Consider the following 20,000-nt stretch of genomic DNA (forward strand, 5'->3'; position numbering starts at 1 on the left):
AGGGAATGTTCCTGTCCTATTGTGTTACCATGGTCCTGATCTGTCCTATTGTCTTACCATGGTCCTGATCTGTCCTATTGTCTTACCATGGTCCTGATCTGTCCTATTGTCTTACCATGATCCTGATCTGTCCTACTGTGTTACCATGGTCCTGATCTGTCCTATTGTGTTACCATGGTCCTGATCTGTCCTACTGTGTTACCATGGTCCTGATCTGTCCTATTGTGTTACCACGGTCCTGATCTGTCCTATTGTGTTACCATGGTCCTGATCTGTCCTACTGTGTTACCATGGTCCTGATCTGTCCTATTGTGTTACCATGGTCCTGATCTGTCCTATTGTGTTACCATGGTCCTGATCTGTCCTATTGTGTTACCATGGTCCTGATCTGTCCGACTGTGTTACCATGGTCCTGATCTGTCCTATTGTGTTACCATGGTCCTGATCTGTCCTATTGTGTTACCATGGTCCTGATCTGTCCTACTGTGTTACCATGGTCCTGATCTGTCCTACTGTGTTACCATGGTCCTGATCTGTCCTATTGTCTTACCATGGTCCTAATCTTTCCTACTGTCTTACCATGGTCCTGATCTGTCCTACTGTCTTACCATGGTCCTGATCTGTCCTACTGTGTTACCATGGTCCTGATCTGTCCTACTGTCTTACCATGGTCCTAATCTTTCCTACTGTGTTACCATGGTCCTGATCTGTCCTACTGTGTTACCATGGTCCTGATCTGTCCTACTGTCTTACCATGGTCCTGATCTGTCCTATTGTCTTACCATGGTCCTAATCTTTCCTACTGTGTTACCATGGTCCTGATCTCTCCTACTGTGTTACCATGGTCCTGATCTGTCCTATTGTCTTACCATGGTCCTGATCTGTCCTACTGTGTTACCATGGTCCTGATCTGTCCTATTGTCTTACCATGGTCCTGATCTGTCCTACTGTGTTACCATGGTCCTGATCTGTCCTACTGTGTTACCATGGTCCTGATCTGTCCTATTGTCTTACCATGGTCCTGATCTGTCCTACTGTGTTACCATGGTCCTGATCTGTCCTACTGTCTTACCATGGTCCTGATCTGTCCTACTGTGTTACCATGGTCCTGATCTGTCCTACTGTGTTACCATGGTCCTGATCTGTCCTACTGTGTTACCATGGTCCTGATCTGTCCTATTGTCTTACCATGGTCCTGATCTGTCCTACTGTGTTACCATGGTCCTGATCTGTCCTATTGTCTTACCATGGTCCTGATCTGTCCTACTGTCTTACCATGGTCCTGATCTGTCCTACTGTGTTACCATGGTCCTGATCTGTCCTACTGTGTTACCATGGTCCTGATCTGTCCTACTGTGTTACCATGGTCCTGATCTGTCCTATTGTCTTACCATGGTCCTGATCTGTCCTACTGTGTTACCATGGTCCTGATCTGTCCTACTGTCTTACCATGGTCCTAATCTTTCCTACTGTCTTACCATGGTCCTGATCTGTCCTACTGTGTTACCATGGTCCTGATCTGTCCTACTGTCTTACCATGGTCCTGATCTGTCCTATTGTCTTACCATGGTCCTAATCTTTCCTACTGTGTTACCATGGTCCTAATCTTTCCTACTGTGTTACCATGGTCCTGATCTGTCCTACTGTGTTTCCATGGTCCTGATCTGTCCTATTGTCTTACCATGGTCCTGATCTGTCCTACTGTGTTACCATGGTCCTGATCTGTCCTATTGTCTTACCATGGTCCTGATCTGTCCTACTGTGTTACCATGGTCCTGATCTGTCCTACTGTGTTACCATGGTCCTGATCTGTCCTATTGTCTTACCATGGTCCTGATCTGTCCTACTGTGTTACCATGGTCCTGATCTGTCCTACTGTCTTACCATGGTCCTGATCTGTCCTACTGTGTTACCATGGTCCTGATCTGTCCTACTGTGTTACCATGGTCCTGATCTGTCCTACTGTGTTACCATGGTCCTGATCTGTCCTACTGTCTTACCATGGTCCTGATCTGTCCTATTGTCTTACCATGGTCCTAATCTTTCCTACTGTGTTACCATGGTCCTGATCTGTCCTATTGTCTTACCATGGTCCTGATCTGTCCTATTGTCTTACCATGGTCCTGATCTGTCCTACTGTGTTACCATGGTCCTGATCTGTCCTACTGTGTTACCATGGTCCTGATCTGTCCTATTGTCTTACCATGGTCCTGATCTGTCCTACTGTGTTACCATGGTCCTGATCTGTCCTACTGTGTTACCATGGTCCTGATCTGTCCTATTGTCTTACCATGGTCCTGATCTGTCCTACTGTGTTACCATGGTCCTGATCTGTCCTACTGTCTTACCATGGTCCTGATCTGTCCTACTGTGTTACCATGGTCCTGATCTGTCCTACTGTGTTACCATGGTCCTGATCTGTCCTACTGTGTTACCATGGTCCTGATCTGTCCTATTGTCTTACCATGGTCCTGATCTGTCCTACTGTGTTACCATGGTCCTGATCTGTCCTACTGTCTTACCATGGTCCTGATCTGTCCTACTGTCTTACCATGGTCCTGATCTGTCCTACTGTGTTACCATGGTCCTGATCTGTCCTACTGTGTTACCATGGTCCTGATCTGTCCTACTGTGTTACCATGGTCCTGATCTGTCCTATTGTCTTACCATGGTCCTGATCTGTCCTATTGTCTTACCATGGTCCTGATCTGTCCTACTGTGTTACCATGGTCCTGATCTGTCCTACTGTGTTACCATGGTCCTGATCTGTCCTATTGTCTTACCATGGTCCTGATCTGTCCTACTGTGTTACCATGGTCCTGATCTGTCCTACTGTCTTACCATGATCCTGATCTGTCCTACTGTGTTACCATGGTCCTGATCTGTCCTACTGTGTTACCATGGTCCTGATCTGTCCTATTGTCTTACCATGGTCCTGATCTGTCCTACTGTGTTACCATGGTCCTGATCTGTCCTACTGTCTTACCATGATCCTGATCTGTCCTACTGTCTTACCATGATCCTGATCTGTCCTACTGTGTTACGGTACATTTCAGCATCATGGACATTTCTGCCGTCCGCCTATACCCCCTCTCTTTACCCCATTTCTCTGTCTGGTGGAGTTGGTTAACCTAACCCATCTGGACAAGAGGAATACCTATGTGAGAATGCTGTTCATCGACTACAGCTCGGCATTTAACATCATAGTACCCTCCAAGCTCGTCATCAAGCTCGAGACCCTGGGTCTCGATCCCGCCCTGTGCAACTGGGTACTGGACTTCCTGACGGGCCACCCCAGGTGGTGGGGGTAGGAAACAACATCTCCACCCCGCTGATCCTCAACACTGGGGCCCCACAAGGGTGCGTTCTGAGCCCTCTCCTGTACTCCCTGTTCACCCACGACTGCGCGGCAACGCACGCCTCCAACTCAATCATCAAGTTTGCGGACGACACAACAGTGGTAGGCTTGATTACCAACAACGACGAGACGGCCTACAGGGAGGAGGTGAGGGCCCTCGGAGTGTGGTGTCAGGACAATAACCTCACACTCAACGTAAACAAAACTAAGGAGATGATTGTGGACTTCAGGAAACAGCAGAGGGAACACCCCCCTATCCACATCGATGGAACAGTAGTGGAGAGAGTAGTAAGTTTTAAGTTCCTCGGCATACACATCACAGACAAACTAAATTGGTCCACTCACACAGACAGCATCGTGAAGAAGGCGCAGCAGCGCCTCTTCAACCTCAGGAGGCTGAAGAAATTCGGCTTGTCACCAAAAGCACTCACAAACTTCTACAGATGCACAATCGAGAGCATCCTGGCGGGCTGTATCACCGCCTGGTACGGCAACTGCTCCGCCCACAACCGTAAGGCTCTCCAGAGGGTAGTGAGGTCTGCACAACGCATCACCGGGGGCAAACTACCTGCCCTCAAGGACACCTACACCACCGATGTCACAGGAAGGCCATAAAGATCATCAAGGACAACACCCACCCGAGCCACTGCCTGTTCACCCCGCTATCATCCAGAAGGCGAGGTCAGTACAGGTGCATCAAAGCTGGGACCGAGAGACTGAAAAACAGCTTCTATCTCAAGGCCATCAGACTGTTAAACAGCCACCACTAACATTGAGTGGCTGCTGCTAACACACTGACTCAACTCCAGCCACTTCAATAATGGGAATTGATGGGAAAGGATGTAAAATATATCACTAGCCACTTTAAACAATGCTACCTAATATAATGTTTACATACCCTACATTATTCATCTCATATGTATACGTATATACTGTACTCTGTCATCTACTGCATCCTTATGTAATACATGTATCACTAGCCACTTTAACTATGCCACTTTGTTTACATACTCATCTCATATGTATATACTGTACTCGATACCATCTACTGTATCTTGCCTATGCTGCTCTGCACCATCACTCATTCATATCTTTATGTACATATTCTTTATCCCCTTACACTGTGTATAAGATATTAGTTTTGGAATTGTTAGTTAGATTACTTGTTGGTTATTACTGCATTGTCGGAATTGGAAGCACAAGCATTTCACTACACTCGCATTAACATCTGCTAACCATGTGTATGTGACAAATAAAATTTGATTTGATTTGGTTTTTGAGAAGAGGGGATGACAGGAGGAGGACAGGGAGAGAGGTAAGGGGAAGGAGGAGGACAGGAAGAGAGGTCAGGGGAAGGAGGAGGACAGGAAGAGAGGTAAGGGGAAGGAGGAGGACAGGAAGAGAGGTCAAGGGAAGGAGGAGGACAGGAAGAGAGGTCAAGGGAAGGAGGAGGACAGGAAGAGAGGTAAGGGGAAGGAGGAGGACAGGAAGAGAGGTCAGGGGAAGGAGGAGGACAGGAAGAGAGGTAAGGGGAAGGAGGAGGACAGGAAGAGAGGTAAGGGGAAGGAGGAGGACAGGAAGAGAGGTCAGGGGAAGGAGGAGGACAGGAAGAGAGGTAAGGGGAAGGAGGAGGACAGGAAGAGAGGTCAAGGGAAGGAGGAGGACAGGAAGAGAGGTCAAGGGAAGGAGGAGGACAGGAAGAGAGGTAAGGGGAAGGAGGAGGACAGGAAGAGAGGTCAGGGGAAGGAGGAGGACAGGAAGAGAGGTAAGGGGAAGGAGGAGGACAGGAAGAGAGGTCAAGGGAAGGAGGCGGACAGGAAGAGAGGTCAGGGGAAGGAGGAGGACAGGAAGAGAGGTAAGGGGAAGGTGGAGGACAGGAAGATAGGTAAGGGGAAGGAGGAGGACAGGAAGAGAGGTCAAGGGAAGGAGGAGGACAAGAAGAGAGGTAAGGGGAAGGAGGAGGACAGGAAGAGAGGTAAGGGGAAGGAGGAGGACAGGAAGAGAGGTCAGGGGGAGGAGGAGGACAGGAAGAGAGGTCAGGGGAAGGAGGAGGACAGGAAGAGAGGTCAGGGGAAGGAGGAGGACAGGAAGAGAGGTAAGGGGAAGGAGGAGGACAGGAAGAGAGGTAAAGGGATGGAGGAGGACAGGAAGAGAGGTAAGGAGGAGGACAGGAAGAGAGGTAAAAAGAAGGAGGAGGGGAAATGAGAGAAAGGTGGTTATTTTGACGGCAAGGGAAGATACAGGGAGGAGAGGAGGAGAGAGAGGAGAAGAGTGGAGCGAGGGTCATCCTAAAAGGATGCTCTCTTGCTCTCTTCTCTCTCCCGCTTTCCTCACTTCTCTCTCCCTCTTTCCTCTCTCTCTCTAATGGGACCATTGGGCCGAGAGGAGCTAGATAGCATCGATTATTTACACTAACCTCCACAGACACACACACGCACAGACAGACACAAACACACACACACAAGCACACACAAGCACACACAAGCACGCGCGACCACTCTCTCTCTCTAAATTGTTCTCTGTCCCTGTCTCTAACTCTAACATCACAAACACACAACTGTGTGAACCACATTTGTTCCTAGTCCTTGTGAGGCAGTCACACACTCCTCTCTCTCACCCTCTTGCTCTCTTTCTCTCTCTCTCTGTCTCTAATGGGACCATTGGGTAGAGAGGAGCTAGCATCGATTATTTACACTGACCTCCACAGACACACACACAAACGAGCACGCACGCACACACGCACACACACACACACACACACATGCACGCGCAACCACTCTCTCTCTCTAAATTGTTCTCTGTCCCTGTCTCTAACTCTAACATCACAAACACACAACTGTGTGAACCACATTTGTTCCTAGTCCTTGTGAGGCAGTCACACACTCCTCTCTCACATTCCTGTAATGACTACATACTGCCACCTTGTGGTCATTTAACCAAAATGCACCAATCTGCCTAAAACCCACCTTTGACCATTGATTCAGTCAGGTAGACAGACATTCTGTCCCACTGTCTTTCTGGGTCACAGAGAGACCATGACATCTGTGCCATGGATTTTCACTCCAGTCTAATTTGACCGGCATCCTTCCAAACTTCTTCAACTTCTAATCATGTATTCTGTCTTTCATCTAAAACTTTGCTTTTAGTCATGCAGACATTGTTCATAATGCATATTCCTTCTCTTCTCTTCTTGTTCTGACAGGATGAGAAGAATCAGCTGATGACTACTAATGTCTGGCTATGGCAGGTAAGGACTAATCAGCGGATGACTACTAATGTCTGGCTATGCCAGGTAAGGACCAATCAGCTGATGACTACTAATGTCTGGCTATGGCAGGTAAGGACCAATCAGCTGATGACTACTAATGTCTGGCTATGGCAGATAAGGACCAATCAGCAGATGACTACTAATGTCTGGCTATGCCAGGTAAGGACCAATCAGCTGATGACTACTAATGTCTGGCTATGCCAGGTAAGGACCAATCAGCTGATGACTACTAATGTCTGGCTATGCCAGGTAAGGACCAATCAGCTGATGACTACTAATGTCTGGCTATGGCAGGTAAGGACCAATCAGCTGATGACTACTAATGTCTGGCTATGCCAGGTAAGGACCAATCAGCTGATGACTACTAATGTCTGGCTATGCCAGGTAAGGACCAATCAGCTGATGACTACTAATGTCTGGCTATGGCAGGTAAGGACCAATCAGCTGATGACTACTAATGTCTGGCTATGCCAGGTAAGGACCAATCAGCTGATGACTACTAATGTCTGGCTATGGCAGGTAAGGACCAATCAGCTGATGACTACTGATGTCTGGCTATGGCATGTAAGGACCAATCAGCTGATGCCTACTAATGTCTGGCTATGCCAGGTAAGGACCAATCAGCTGATGACTACTAATGTCTGGCTATGCCAGGTAAGGACCAATTAGCTGGTGACTACTAATGTCTGGCTATGCCAGGTAAGGACCAATCAGCTGATGACTACTAATGTCTGGCTATGCCAGGTAAGGACCAATCAGCTGATGACTACTAATGTCTGGCTATGCCAGGTAAGGACCAATCAGCTGATGACTACTAATGTCTGGCTATGCCAGGTAAGGACCAATCAGCTTCATAGAGCAGCACTTGTTTCTAGAAAACTTCAATATGGTGTTGTATTTATGTAGCAGTGTTATACCTTAGCAGTTCATGCCTGTATTGGTATTATTGTAATGGTATGTTATAATGTCATGTCATATTGTCATGTTATAATGTCATGTTATAATGTTATGTTGTAATGTCATGTTGTAATGTTATGTTGTAATGTTATGTTATAATGTCATGTTGTAATGTTATGTTGTAATGTTATGTTGTAAAAGTATGTTATATTGTCATGTTATAAAAGTATGCTATAATGTTATGTTATAATGTTATGTTATATTGTTATGTTATAATGTTATGTTATAATGTTATATTGTCATGTTATAATGTAATGTTATATTATCATGTTATATTGTTATGTTATAATGTTATGTTATATTGTTATGTTATAATGTTATGTTATATTGCCATGTTATATTGTTATGTTATGTTATAATGTTATGTTATAATGTTATTTTGTAATGTTATGTTGTAATGTTATGTTGTAAAAGTATGTTATATTGTTATGTTATAAAATAATGCTATATTGTTACGTTATATTGTCATGTTATAATGTTATGTTATAATGTTATGTTATAATGTCATGTTATAAAAGTATGTTATAATGTTATGGTATATTGTTACGTTATATTGTCATGTTATAATGTTATGTTATAATGTTATGGTATATTGTTATGTTATAATGTTATGTTATATTGCCATGTTATATTGTTATGTTATAATGTTATGGTATATTGTTATGTTATAATTTAATTGTATATTGTTATGTTATAATGCTATGGTATATTGTTCTGTTATAATGTAATGGTATATTGTTATGTTATAATTTAATTGTATATTGTTATGTTATAATGTTATTTTATATTGTTATTTTATAATGTAATGGTATATTGTTATGTTGTAATGTAATGGTATATTGTTATGTTATAATGTAATGCTATACAGCAGGGTAGCCTAGTGGTTAGTGCGTTGGACTCGTAACCAAAAGGTTGCAAGTTCAAATCCCCGAGCTGACAAGGTACAAATCTGGCGTTCTGCCCCTGAACACTGTTCCTAGGCCATCATTGAAAATAAGAATTTGTTTTTAACTGACGGACCTAGTTAAATAAAGGTAAAAAAATGTTATTATGTTATATTGTTATGTTATAATGTCATGTTATTTTATAACAATTATAATAATATATAAAAAAATGTTATTATGTTATATTGTTATGTTATAATGTCATGTTATTTTATAATGTTACGTTGTAATGTAATGGTATATTGTTCTGTTATAATGTCATGGTATATTGTTCTGTTATAATGTCATGTTATTTTATAATGTTACGTTGTAATGTAATGGTATATTGTTCTGTTATAATGTCATGGTATATTGTTATGTTATGTTATAATGTAATGTTACTTTATAATGCTACATTGTAATGTAATGTTCTATGTTCTGGTATAATGTAATGTTCTATGTTCTGGTATAATGTAATGTTCTATGTTCTGTAGGAGTGGGTGGATGTGAAGCTCCAGTGGAACCCTGATGAGTATGGAGGAATCACCTCTATCAGAGTTCCATCTGAAACAATATGGCTGCCAGACATCGTTCTCTATGAGAAGTGAGTCCGCACTACTTCCTGCTTCATATGGGCTCAGCTCTGTGTTTTCAGACTTTCTTTGATACTTTATTGTCCCTGAAAAATCAATGAATGCTTTCTTAGAACCTGCTTTACAGTTTAGATACTTGTAAGACAACTCTTCACTCTAATAAAAGTGTATTACATAGTACTTCTACTGATTTTCTTCCTCCTCACTTCATTAATCTTAGCCGGATTAGCATGGAGGTCTATTATAATCATTAATGTTAGCAGGGTTAGCATGGAGGTCTATTATAATCATTAATGTTAGCTGGATTAGCATGGAGGTCTATTATAATCATTCATGTTAGCAGTGTTAGCATGGAGGTCTATTATAATCATGTATGTTAGCAGTGTTAGCATGGAGGTCTATTATAATAATTTATGTTAGCAGTGTTAGCATGGAGGTCTATTATAATCATTTATGTTAGCAGGGTTAGCATGAAGGTCTATTGTAATCATTCATGTTAGCAGGGTTAGCATGGAGGTATATTATAATAATTAATGTTAGCAGGGTTAGCATGGAGGTCTATTATAATAATTTATGTTAGCAGTGTTAGCATGGAGGTCTATTATAATCATTTATGTTAGCAGGGTTAGCATGAAGGTCTATTGTAATCATTCATGTTAGCAGGGTTAGCATGGAGGTATATTATAATAATTAATGTTAGCAGGGTTAGCATGGAGGTCTATTATAATAATTTATGTTAGCAGTGTTAGCATGGAGGTCTATTATAAGCATTTATGTTAGCAGGGTTAGCATGAAGGTCTATTGTAATGATTCATGTTAGCAGGGTTAGCATAGAGGTATATTATAATAATTAATGTTAGCAGGGTTAGCATAGAGGTATATTATAATAATTAATGTTAGCAGGGTTAGCATGGAGGTCTATTATAATAATTTATGTTAGCAGTGTTAGCATGGAGGTCTATTATAATCATTCATGTTAGCAGGGTTAGCATGGAGGTCTATTATAAGCATTCATGTTAGCAGGGTTAGCATGGAGGTCTATTGTAATCATTCATGTTAGCAGGGTTAGCATGGAGGTCTATTGTAATCATTCATGTTAGCAGGGTTAGCATGGAGGTCTATTATAATCATTCATGTTAGCAGGGTTAGCATGGAGGTCTATTATAAGCATTCATGTTAGCAGGGTTAGCATGGAGGTCTATTATAAGCATTCATGTTAGCAGGGTTAGCATGGAGGTCTATTATAATCATTCATGTTAGCAGGGTTAGCATGAAGGTCTATTATAATCATTCATGTTAGCAGGGTTAGCATGGAGGTCTATTATAAGCATTCATGTTAGCAGTGTTAGCATGGAGGTCTATTATAAGCATTCATGTTAGCAAGGTTAGCATGGAGGTCTATTATAATCTAGTATCGTTTTAGGACAACCAGCGCGACCACGCAGCATCCTGAAAAGTTCTGCTGGTTCTTTTCAACAGCCTCATCGTCTCTTGTTGTGTGTTTAAAATGTGTCTATCACAACTCTCCAACTAACTTCCCCTCCTTCCCTCCCTTCCTTCCTCCCTCCCTTCCCTCCCATCCCTATCCTAACCCCTCCCTCCCTATCCCCCTTACTCACTCCTCACTCACTCACTCACTCACTCACTCACTCACTCCCCCCCCCAGTGCTGACGGGCGTTTCGAGGGCTCTCTGATGACCAAAGCCATCGTGAGGTCAGATGGGACAATCAGGTGGACCCCTCCGGCCAGCTACAAGTCTTCATGCACCATGGACGTCACCTTCTTTCCCTTCGACAGGTGGGACTGACCGCTGGACACACACACACACACACGAACACTCACACGCACACAACATACACACATGAACACACACAGGCTCACGCACACATAAACACTAACATGGAAGCACATACACACAGACACACAAACACACACACACTAATCAACCAAACAATCCATCAGTCCTACCTGTCGGACGGGAAGAAGGTGACATCCATGATTATCTCTGTTTTACTATATCACTTTATCCATGATTATCTCTGTTTTACCATATCACTTTATCCATGATTATCTCTGTTTTACTATATCACTTTATCCATGATTATCTCTGTTTTACCATATCACTTTATCCATGATTATCTCTGTTTTACTATATCACTTTATCCATGATTATCTCTGTTTTACTATATCACTTTATCCATGATTATCTCTGTTTTACCATATCACTTTATCCATGATTATCTCTGTTTTACCATATCACTTTATCCATGGTTATCTCTGTTTTACTATATCACTTTATTCATGATTATCTCTGTTTTACTATATCACTTTATCCATGATTATCTCTGTTTTACATATCACTTTATCCATGATTATCTCTGTTTTACTATATCACTTTATCCATGATTATCTCTGTTTTACCATATCACTTTATCCATGATTATCTCTGTTTTACCATATCACTTTATCCATAATTATCTCTGTATTACTATATCACTTTATCCATAATTATCTCTGTATTACTATATCACTTTATCCATGATTATCTCTGTTTTACTATATCACTTTATCCATGATTATCTCTGTTTTACCATATCACTTTATCACTATCATTTATAAGATTTGTTGTGTCACTTCTTCTCCTTTATCACTCACTCTCCCCTTCCCTTTGGTTGGCTGGTTGATTGGTTGATTGATTGGTTGATGATTGGTTGATTGGTCAATTGGTAGATTTGTCAATTGGTTGATTTGTTGATTGGTTGGCTGATTGGTTGATTGAGATGTGACTGGTGTATATTTTTTTTGTTAAAAAACAAGATATATAACTTCTTTGTTACTTTACAATATAAATACTTTAATATAAAGTCAATTTAAAAAGACAGACAGAACTGCAGTCACCACAGACAGAATGTTTTCCCCTCCCCAATACAGACAGAATGTTTTCCCCTCCCCACCACAGACAGAATGTTTTCCCCTCCCCACCACAGACAGAATGTTTTCCCTCCCCAACACAGACAGAATGTTTCCCCTCCCCAACACAGACAGAATGTTTCCCCTCCCCAACACAGACAGAATGTTTCCCCTCCCCAACACAGACAGAATGTTTCCCCTCCCCAACACAGACAGAATGTTTTCCCCTCCCCAACACAGACAGAATGTTTCCCCTCCCCAACACAGACAGAATGTTTTCCCCTCCCCAACACAGACAGAATGTTTTCCCCTCCCCAATACAGACAGAATGTTTTCCCCTCCCCAACACAGACAGAATGTTTTCCCCTCCCCAACACAGACAGAATGTTTTCCCCTCCCCAATACAGACAGAATGTTTTCCCCTCCCCACCACAGACAGAATGTTTTCCCTCCCCAACACAGACAGAATGGTTTCCCCTCCCCACCACAGACAGAATGTTTTCCCCTCCCCACCACAGACAGAATGTTTCCCCTCCCCAACACAGACAGAATGTTTCCCCTCCCCAACACAGACAGAATGTTTCCCCTCCCCAATACAGACAGAATGTTTTCCCCTCCCCAATACAGACAGAATGTTTTCCCCTCCCCACCACAGACAGAATGTTTTCCCCTCCCCACCACAGACAGAATGTTTTCCCCTCCCCACCACAGACAGAATGTTTTCCCTCCCCAACACAGACAGAATGTTTTCCCCTCCCCAACACAGACAGAATGGTTTCCCCTCCCCAACACAGACAGAATGTTTTCCCCTCCCCAATACAGACAGAATGTTTTCCCCTCCCCAATACGGACAGAATGTTTTCCCCTCCCCACCACAGACAGAATGTTTTCCCCTCCCCAATACAGACAGAATGTCTTCCCCTCCCCAATACAGACAGAATGTTTTCCCCTCCCCAACACAGACAGAATGTTTTCCCCTCCCCAACACAGACAGAATGGTTTCCCCTCCCCAATACAGACAGAATGTTTTCCCCTCCCCAACACAGACAGAATGTTTTCCCCTCCCCAACACAGACAGAATGTTTTCCCCTCCCCAACACAGACAGAATGTTTTCCCCTCCCCAACACAGACAGAATGTTTTCCCCTCCCCAACACAGACAGAATGTTTTCCCCTCCCCAACACAGACAGAATGTTTTCCCTCCCCAACACAGACAGAATGTTTTCCCTCCCCAACACAGACAGAATGTTTTCCCTCCCCAACACAGACAGAATGTTTTCCCTCCCCACCACAGACAGAATGTTTTCCCCTCCCCACCACAGACAGAACTGCAGTCACCACAGACAGAATGTTTTCCCCTCCCCACCACAGACAGAACTGCAGTCACCACAGACAGAATGTTTTCCCCTTCCCAACACAGACAGAATGTTTTCCCCTCCCCACCACAGACAGAATGTTTTCCCCTCCCCACCACAGACAGAATGTTTTCCCCTCCCCACCACAGACAGAACTGCAGTCACCACAGACAGAATGTTTTCCCTCCCCACCACAGACAGAACTGCAGTCACCACAGACAGAATGTTTTCCCTCCCCAACACAGACAGAATGTTTTCCCCTCCCCACCACAGACAGAATGTTTTCCCCTCCCCACCACAGACAGAATGTTTTCCCCTCCCCACCACAGACAGAACTGCAGTCACCACAGACAGAATGTTTTCCCCTCCCCACCACAGACAGAACTGCAGTCACCACAGACAGAATGTTTTCCCCTCCCCAACACAGACATAATGTTTTCCCCTCCCCACCACAGACAGAATGTTTTCCCCTCCCCACCACAGACAGAATGTTTTCCCCTCCCCACCACAGGCAGAATGTTTTCCCCTCCCCAATACAGACAGAATGTTTTCCCTCCCCACCACAGACAGAATGTTTTCCCCTCCCCAACACAGACAGAATGTTTTCCCCTCCCCAACACAGACAGAATGGTTTCCCCTCCCCAACACAGACAGAATGTTTTCCCCTCCCCACCACAGACAGAATGTTTTCCCTCCCCACCACAGACAGAATGGTTTCCCCTCCCCACCACAGACAGAATGGTTTCCCCTCCCCAATACAGACAGAATGTTTTCCCTCCCCACCACAGACAGAATGTTTTCCCTCCCCAATACAGACAGAATGTTTTCCCTCCCCAATACAGACAGAATGTTTTCCCCTCCCCAATACAGACAGAATGTTTTCCCTCCCCAATACAGACAGAATGTTTTCCCCTCCCCACCACAGACAGAATGGTTTCCCCTCCCCACCACAGACAGAATGGTTTCCCCTCCCCAATACAGACAGAATGTTTTCCCCTCCCCAATACAGACAGAATGTTTTCCCCTCCCCACCACAGACAGAATGTTTTCCCCTCCCCAACACAGACAGAATGGTTTCCCCTCCCCAACACAGACAGAATGTTTTCCCCTCCCCACCACAGACAGAATGTTTTCCCTCCCCAATACAGACAGAATGTTTTCCCCTCCCCAACACAGACAGAATGTTTTCCCTCCCCACCACAGACAGAATGGTTTCCCTCCCCAACACAGACAGAATGGTTTCCCCTCCCCAACACAGACAGAATGTTTTCCCCTCCCCAATACAGACAGAATGTTTTCCCCTCCCCAATACAGACAGAATGGTTTCCCCTCCCCAATACAGACAGAATGTTTTCCCCTCCCCACCACAGACAGAATGTTTTCCCTCCCCAATACAGACAGAATGTTTTCCCTCCCCAATACAGACAGAATGTTTTCCCCTCCCCAATACAGACAGAATGTTTTCCCCTCCCCACCACAGACAGAATGTTTTCCCCTCCCCACCACAGACAGAATGTTTTCCCTCCCCAACACAGACAGAATGTTTTCCCCTCCCCACCACAGACAGAACTGCAGTCACCACAGACAGAATGTTTTCCCCTCCCCAATACAGACAGAATGTTTTCCCCTCCCCACCACAGACAGAATGTTTTCCCTCCCCAATACAGACAGAATGTTTTCCCCTCCCCACCACAGACAGAATGTTTTCCCCTCCCCAATACAGACAGAATGTTTTCCCTCCCCAACACAGACAGAATGTTTCCCCTCCCCAACACAGACAGAATGTTTTCCCCTCCCCACCACAGACAGAATGTTTTCCCTCCCCAACACAGACAGAATGTTTTCCCTCCCCAATACAGACAGAATGTTTTCCCCTCCCCAACACAGACAGAATGTTTCCCCCTCCCCACCACAGACAGAATGTTTTCCCCTCCCCACCACAGACAGAATGTTTTCCCTCCCCAACACAGACAGAATGTTTCCCCCTCCCCAACACAGACAGAACTGCAGTCACCACAGACAGAATGTTTTCCCCTCCCCACCACAGACAGAATGTTTTCCCCTCCCCACCACAGACAGAATGTTTTCCCCTCCCCAACACAGACAGAATGTTTCCCCTCCCCAACACAGACAGAATGTTTCCCCTCCCCAACACAGACAGAATGTTTCCCCTCCCCAACACAGACAGAATGTTTTCCCTCCCCAACACAGACAGAATGTTTCCCCTCCCCAACACAGACAGAATGTTTCCCCTCCCCAACACAGACAGAATGTTTCCCCTCCCCAATACAGACAGAATGTTTTCCCTCCCCAATACAGACAGAATGTTTTCCCCTCCCCACCACAGACAGAATGTTTTCCCCTCCCCACCACAGACAGAATGTTTTCCCTCCCCACCACAGACAGAATGTTTTCCCCTCCCCAACACAGACAGAATGTTTTCCCCTCCCCAACACAGACAGAATGGTTTCCCCTCCCCAACACAGACAGAATGTTTTCCCCTCCCCAATACAGACAGAATGTTTTCCCTCCCCAATACGGACAGAATGTTTTCCCCTCCCCACCACAGACAGAATGTTTTCCCTCCCCAATACAGACAGAATGTCTTCCCTCCCCAATACAGACAGAATGTTTTCCCCTCCCCAACACAGACAGAATGTTTTCCCTCCCCAACACAGACAGAATGGTTTCCCTCCCCAATACAGACAGAATGTTTTCCCCTCCCCAACACAGACAGAATGTTTTCCCCTCCCCAACACAGACAGAATGTTTTCCCCTCCCCAACACAGACAGAATGTTTTCCCCTCCCCAACACAGACAGAATGTTTTCCCCTCCCCAACACAGACAGAATGTTTTCCCCTCCCCAACACAGACAGAATGTTTTCCCCTCCCCAACACAGACAGAATGTTTTCCCCTCCCCAACACAGACAGAATGTTTTCCCCTCCCCAACACAGACAGAATGTTTTCCCCTCCCCACCACAGACAGAATGTTTTCCCCTCCCCACCACAGACAGAACTGCAGTCACCACAGACAGAATGTTTTCCCCTCCCCACCACAGACAGAACTGCAGTCACCACAGACAGAATGTTTTCCCCTCCCCAACACAGACAGAATGTTTTCCCCTCCCCACCACAGACAGAATGTTTTCCCTCCCCACCACAGACAGAATGTTTTCCCCTCCCCACCACAGACAGAACTGCAGTCACCACAGACAGAATGTTTTCCCCTCCCCACCACAGACAGAACTGCAGTCACCACAGACAGAATGTTTTCCCCTCCCCAACACAGACAGAATGTTTTCCCTCCCCACCACAGACAGAATGTTTTCCCCTCCCCACCACAGACAGAATGTTTTCCCCTCCCCACCACAGACAGAACTGCAGTCACCACAGACAGAATGTTTTCCCCTCCCCACCACAGACAGAACTGCAGTCACCACAGACAGAATGTTTTCCCCTCCCCAACACAGACAGAATGTTTTCCCCTCCCCACCACAGACAGAATGTTTTCCCCTCCCCACCACAGACAGAATGTTTTCCCCTCCCCACCACAGGCAGAATGTTTTCCCCTCCCCAATACAGACAGAATGTTTTCCCTCCCCACCACAGACAGAATGTTTTCCCCTCCCCAACACAGACAGAATGTTTTCCCCTCCCCAACACAGACAGAATGTTTTCCCTCCCCACCACAGACAGAATGTTTTCCCCTCCCCACCACAGACAGAATGGTTTCCCCTCCCCACCACAGACAGAATGGTTTCCCTCCCCAATACAGACAGAATGTTTTCCCCTCCCCACCACAGACAGAATGTTTTCCCCTCCCCACCACAGACAGAATGTTTTCCCTCCCCAATACAGACAGAATGTTTTCCCCTCCCCAATACAGACAGAATGTTTTCCCCTCCCCAATACAGACAGAATGTTTTCCCTCCCCAATACAGACAGAATGTTTTCCCCTCCCCACCACAGACAGAATGGTTTCCCCTCCCCACCACAGACAGAATGGTTTCCCCTCCCCAATACAGACAGAATGTTTTCCCCTCCCCAATACAGACAGAATGTTTTCCCTCCCCACCACAGACAGAATGTTTTCCCCTCCCCAACACAGACAGAATGGTTTCCCCTCCCCAATACAGACAGAATGTTTTCCCCTCCCCACCACAGACAGAATGTTTTCCCTCCCCAATACAGACAGAATGTTTTCCCCTCCCCAATACAGACAGAATGTTTTCCCTCCCCAATACAGACAGAATGTTTTCCCTCCCCACCACAGACAGAATGTTTTCCCCTCCCCACCACAGACAGAATGTTTTCCCCTCCCCAACACAGACAGAATGTTTTCCCTCCCCACCACAGACAGAACTGCAGTCACCACAGACAGAATGTTTTCCCCTCCCCAATACAGACAGAATGTTTTCCCTCCCCACCACAGACAGAATGTTTTCCCCTCCCCAATACAGACAGAATGTTTTCCCCTCCCCACCACAGACAGAATGTTTTCCCCTCCCCAATACAGACAGAATGTTTTCCCTCCCCAACACAGACAGAATGTTTCCCCTCCCCAACACAGACAGAATGTTTTCCCTCCCCACCACAGACAGAATGTTTTCCCCTCCCCAACACAGACAGAATGTTTTCCCCTCCCCAATACAGACAGAATGTTTTCCCCTCCCCAACACAGACAGAATGTTTCCCCCTCCCCACCACAGACAGAATGTTTTCCCCTCCCCACCACAGACAGAATGTTTTCCCCTCCCCAACACAGACAGAATGTTCCCCCTCCCCAACACAGACAGAACTGCAGTCACCACAGACAGAATGTTTTCCCTCCCCACCACAGACAGAATGTTTCCCCTCCCCAACACAGACAGAATGTTTCCCCCTCCCCAACACAGACAGAACTGCAGTCACCACAGACAGAATGTTTTCCCCTCCCCAACACAGACAGAATGTTCCCCCTCCCCAACACAGACAGAATGTTTTCCCCTCCCCACCACAGACAGAATGTTTTCCCCTCCCCAACACAGACAGAATGTTTTCCCCTCCCCACCACAGACAGAATGTTTTCCCCTCCCCACCACAGACAGAATGTTTTCCCCTCCCCACCACAGACAGAATGTTTTCCCCTCCCCACCACAGACAGAATGTTTCCCTCCCCACCACAGACAGAATGTTTTCCCCTCCCCAATACAGACAGAATGTTTTCCCCTCCCCAATACAGACAGAATGTTTTCCCCTCCCCACCACAGACAGAATGTTTTCCCCTCCCCACCACAGACAGAATGTTTTCCCCTCCCCAATACAGACAGAATGTTTTCCCTCCCCACCACAGACAGAATGGTTTCCCTCCCCACCACAGACAGAATGGTTTCCCCTCCCCAATACAGACAGAATGTTTTCCCCTCCCCACCACAGACAGAATGTTTTCCCCTCCCCAATACAGACAGAATGTTTTCCCCTCCCCAATACAGACAGAATGTTTTCCCTCCCCAATACAGACAGAATGTTTTCCCTCCCCAATACAGACAGAATGTTTTCCCCTCCCCACCACAGACAGAATGGTTTCCCCTCCCCACCACAGACAGAATGGTTTCCCCTCCCCAATACAGACAGAATGTTTTCCCTCCCCAATACAGACAGAATGTTTTCCCCTCCCCACCACAGACAGAATGGTTTCCCCTCCCCACCACAGACAGAATGGTTTCCCCTCCCCAACACAGACAGAATGTTTTCCCCTCCCCAACACAGACAGAATGTTTTCCCTCCCCACCACAGACAGAATGTTTTCCCCTCCCCAACACAGACAGAATGTTTTCCCCTCCCCACCACAGACAGAATGTTTTCCCTCCCCAACACAGACAGAACTGCAGTCACCACAGACAGAATGTTTTCCCTCCCCAACACAGACAGAATGTTTTCCCCTCCCCACCACAGACAGAATGGTTTCCCCTCCCCACCACAGACAGAATGTTTTCCCTCCCCAACACAGACAGAATGGTTTCCCCTCCCCAACACAGACAGAATATTTTCCCCTCCCCAACACAGACAGAATGTTTTCCCCTCCCCACCACAGACAGAATGTTTTCCCCTCCCCAATACAGACAGAATGGTTTCCCCTCCCCAACACAGACAGAATGTTTCCCCCTCCCCAACACAGACAGAATGTTTTCCCCTCCCCAATACAGACAGAATGGTTTCCCCTCCCCACCACAGACAGAATGTTTTCCCCTCCCCAACACAGACAGAATGTTTTCCCCTCCCCAACACAGACAGAATGTTTTCCCCTCCCCACCACAGACAGAATGTTTTCCCCTCCCCAACACAGACAGAATGTTTTCCCTCCCCACCACAGACAGAATGTTTTCCCCTCCCCAACACAGACAGAATGGTTTCCCCTCCCCACCACAGACAGAATGTTTTCCCTCCCCAACACAGACAGAACTGCAGTCACCACAGACAGAATGTTTTCCCCTCCCCAACACAGACAGAATGGTTTCCCCTCCCCAACACAGACAGAATGTTTTCCCTCCCCAACACAGACAGAATGGTTTCCCCTCCCCAACACAGACAGAATGTTTTCCCCTCCCCAACACAGACAGAATGTTTTCCCCTCCCCACCACAGACAGAATGT

At 45.7% G+C, this 20,000-nt stretch overlaps 1 protein-coding gene across 1 annotated transcript in view; it reads left to right on the plus strand.

The window, feature by feature from the left end:
• LOC135536257 (neuronal acetylcholine receptor subunit non-alpha-3-like) overlaps positions 1–20,000 on the plus strand; it is a 38,822-nt gene that overhangs the window by 14,975 nt on the left and 3,847 nt on the right. The window contains exons 3-5 of the mRNA XM_064962622.1: positions 6,561–6,605; positions 9,001–9,110; positions 10,766–10,897. Of these exons, the coding sequence (XP_064818694.1) occupies positions 6,561–6,605; positions 9,001–9,110; positions 10,766–10,897 (287 nt within the window). The remainder of the gene's footprint in view (positions 1–6,560; positions 6,606–9,000; positions 9,111–10,765; positions 10,898–20,000) is intronic.

Source organism: Oncorhynchus masou, unplaced genomic scaffold (genome assembly GCF_036934945.1).
Source record: "Oncorhynchus masou masou isolate Uvic2021 unplaced genomic scaffold, UVic_Omas_1.1 unplaced_scaffold_584, whole genome shotgun sequence".
NCBI lineage: Eukaryota > Metazoa > Chordata > Actinopteri > Salmoniformes > Salmonidae > Oncorhynchus > Oncorhynchus masou.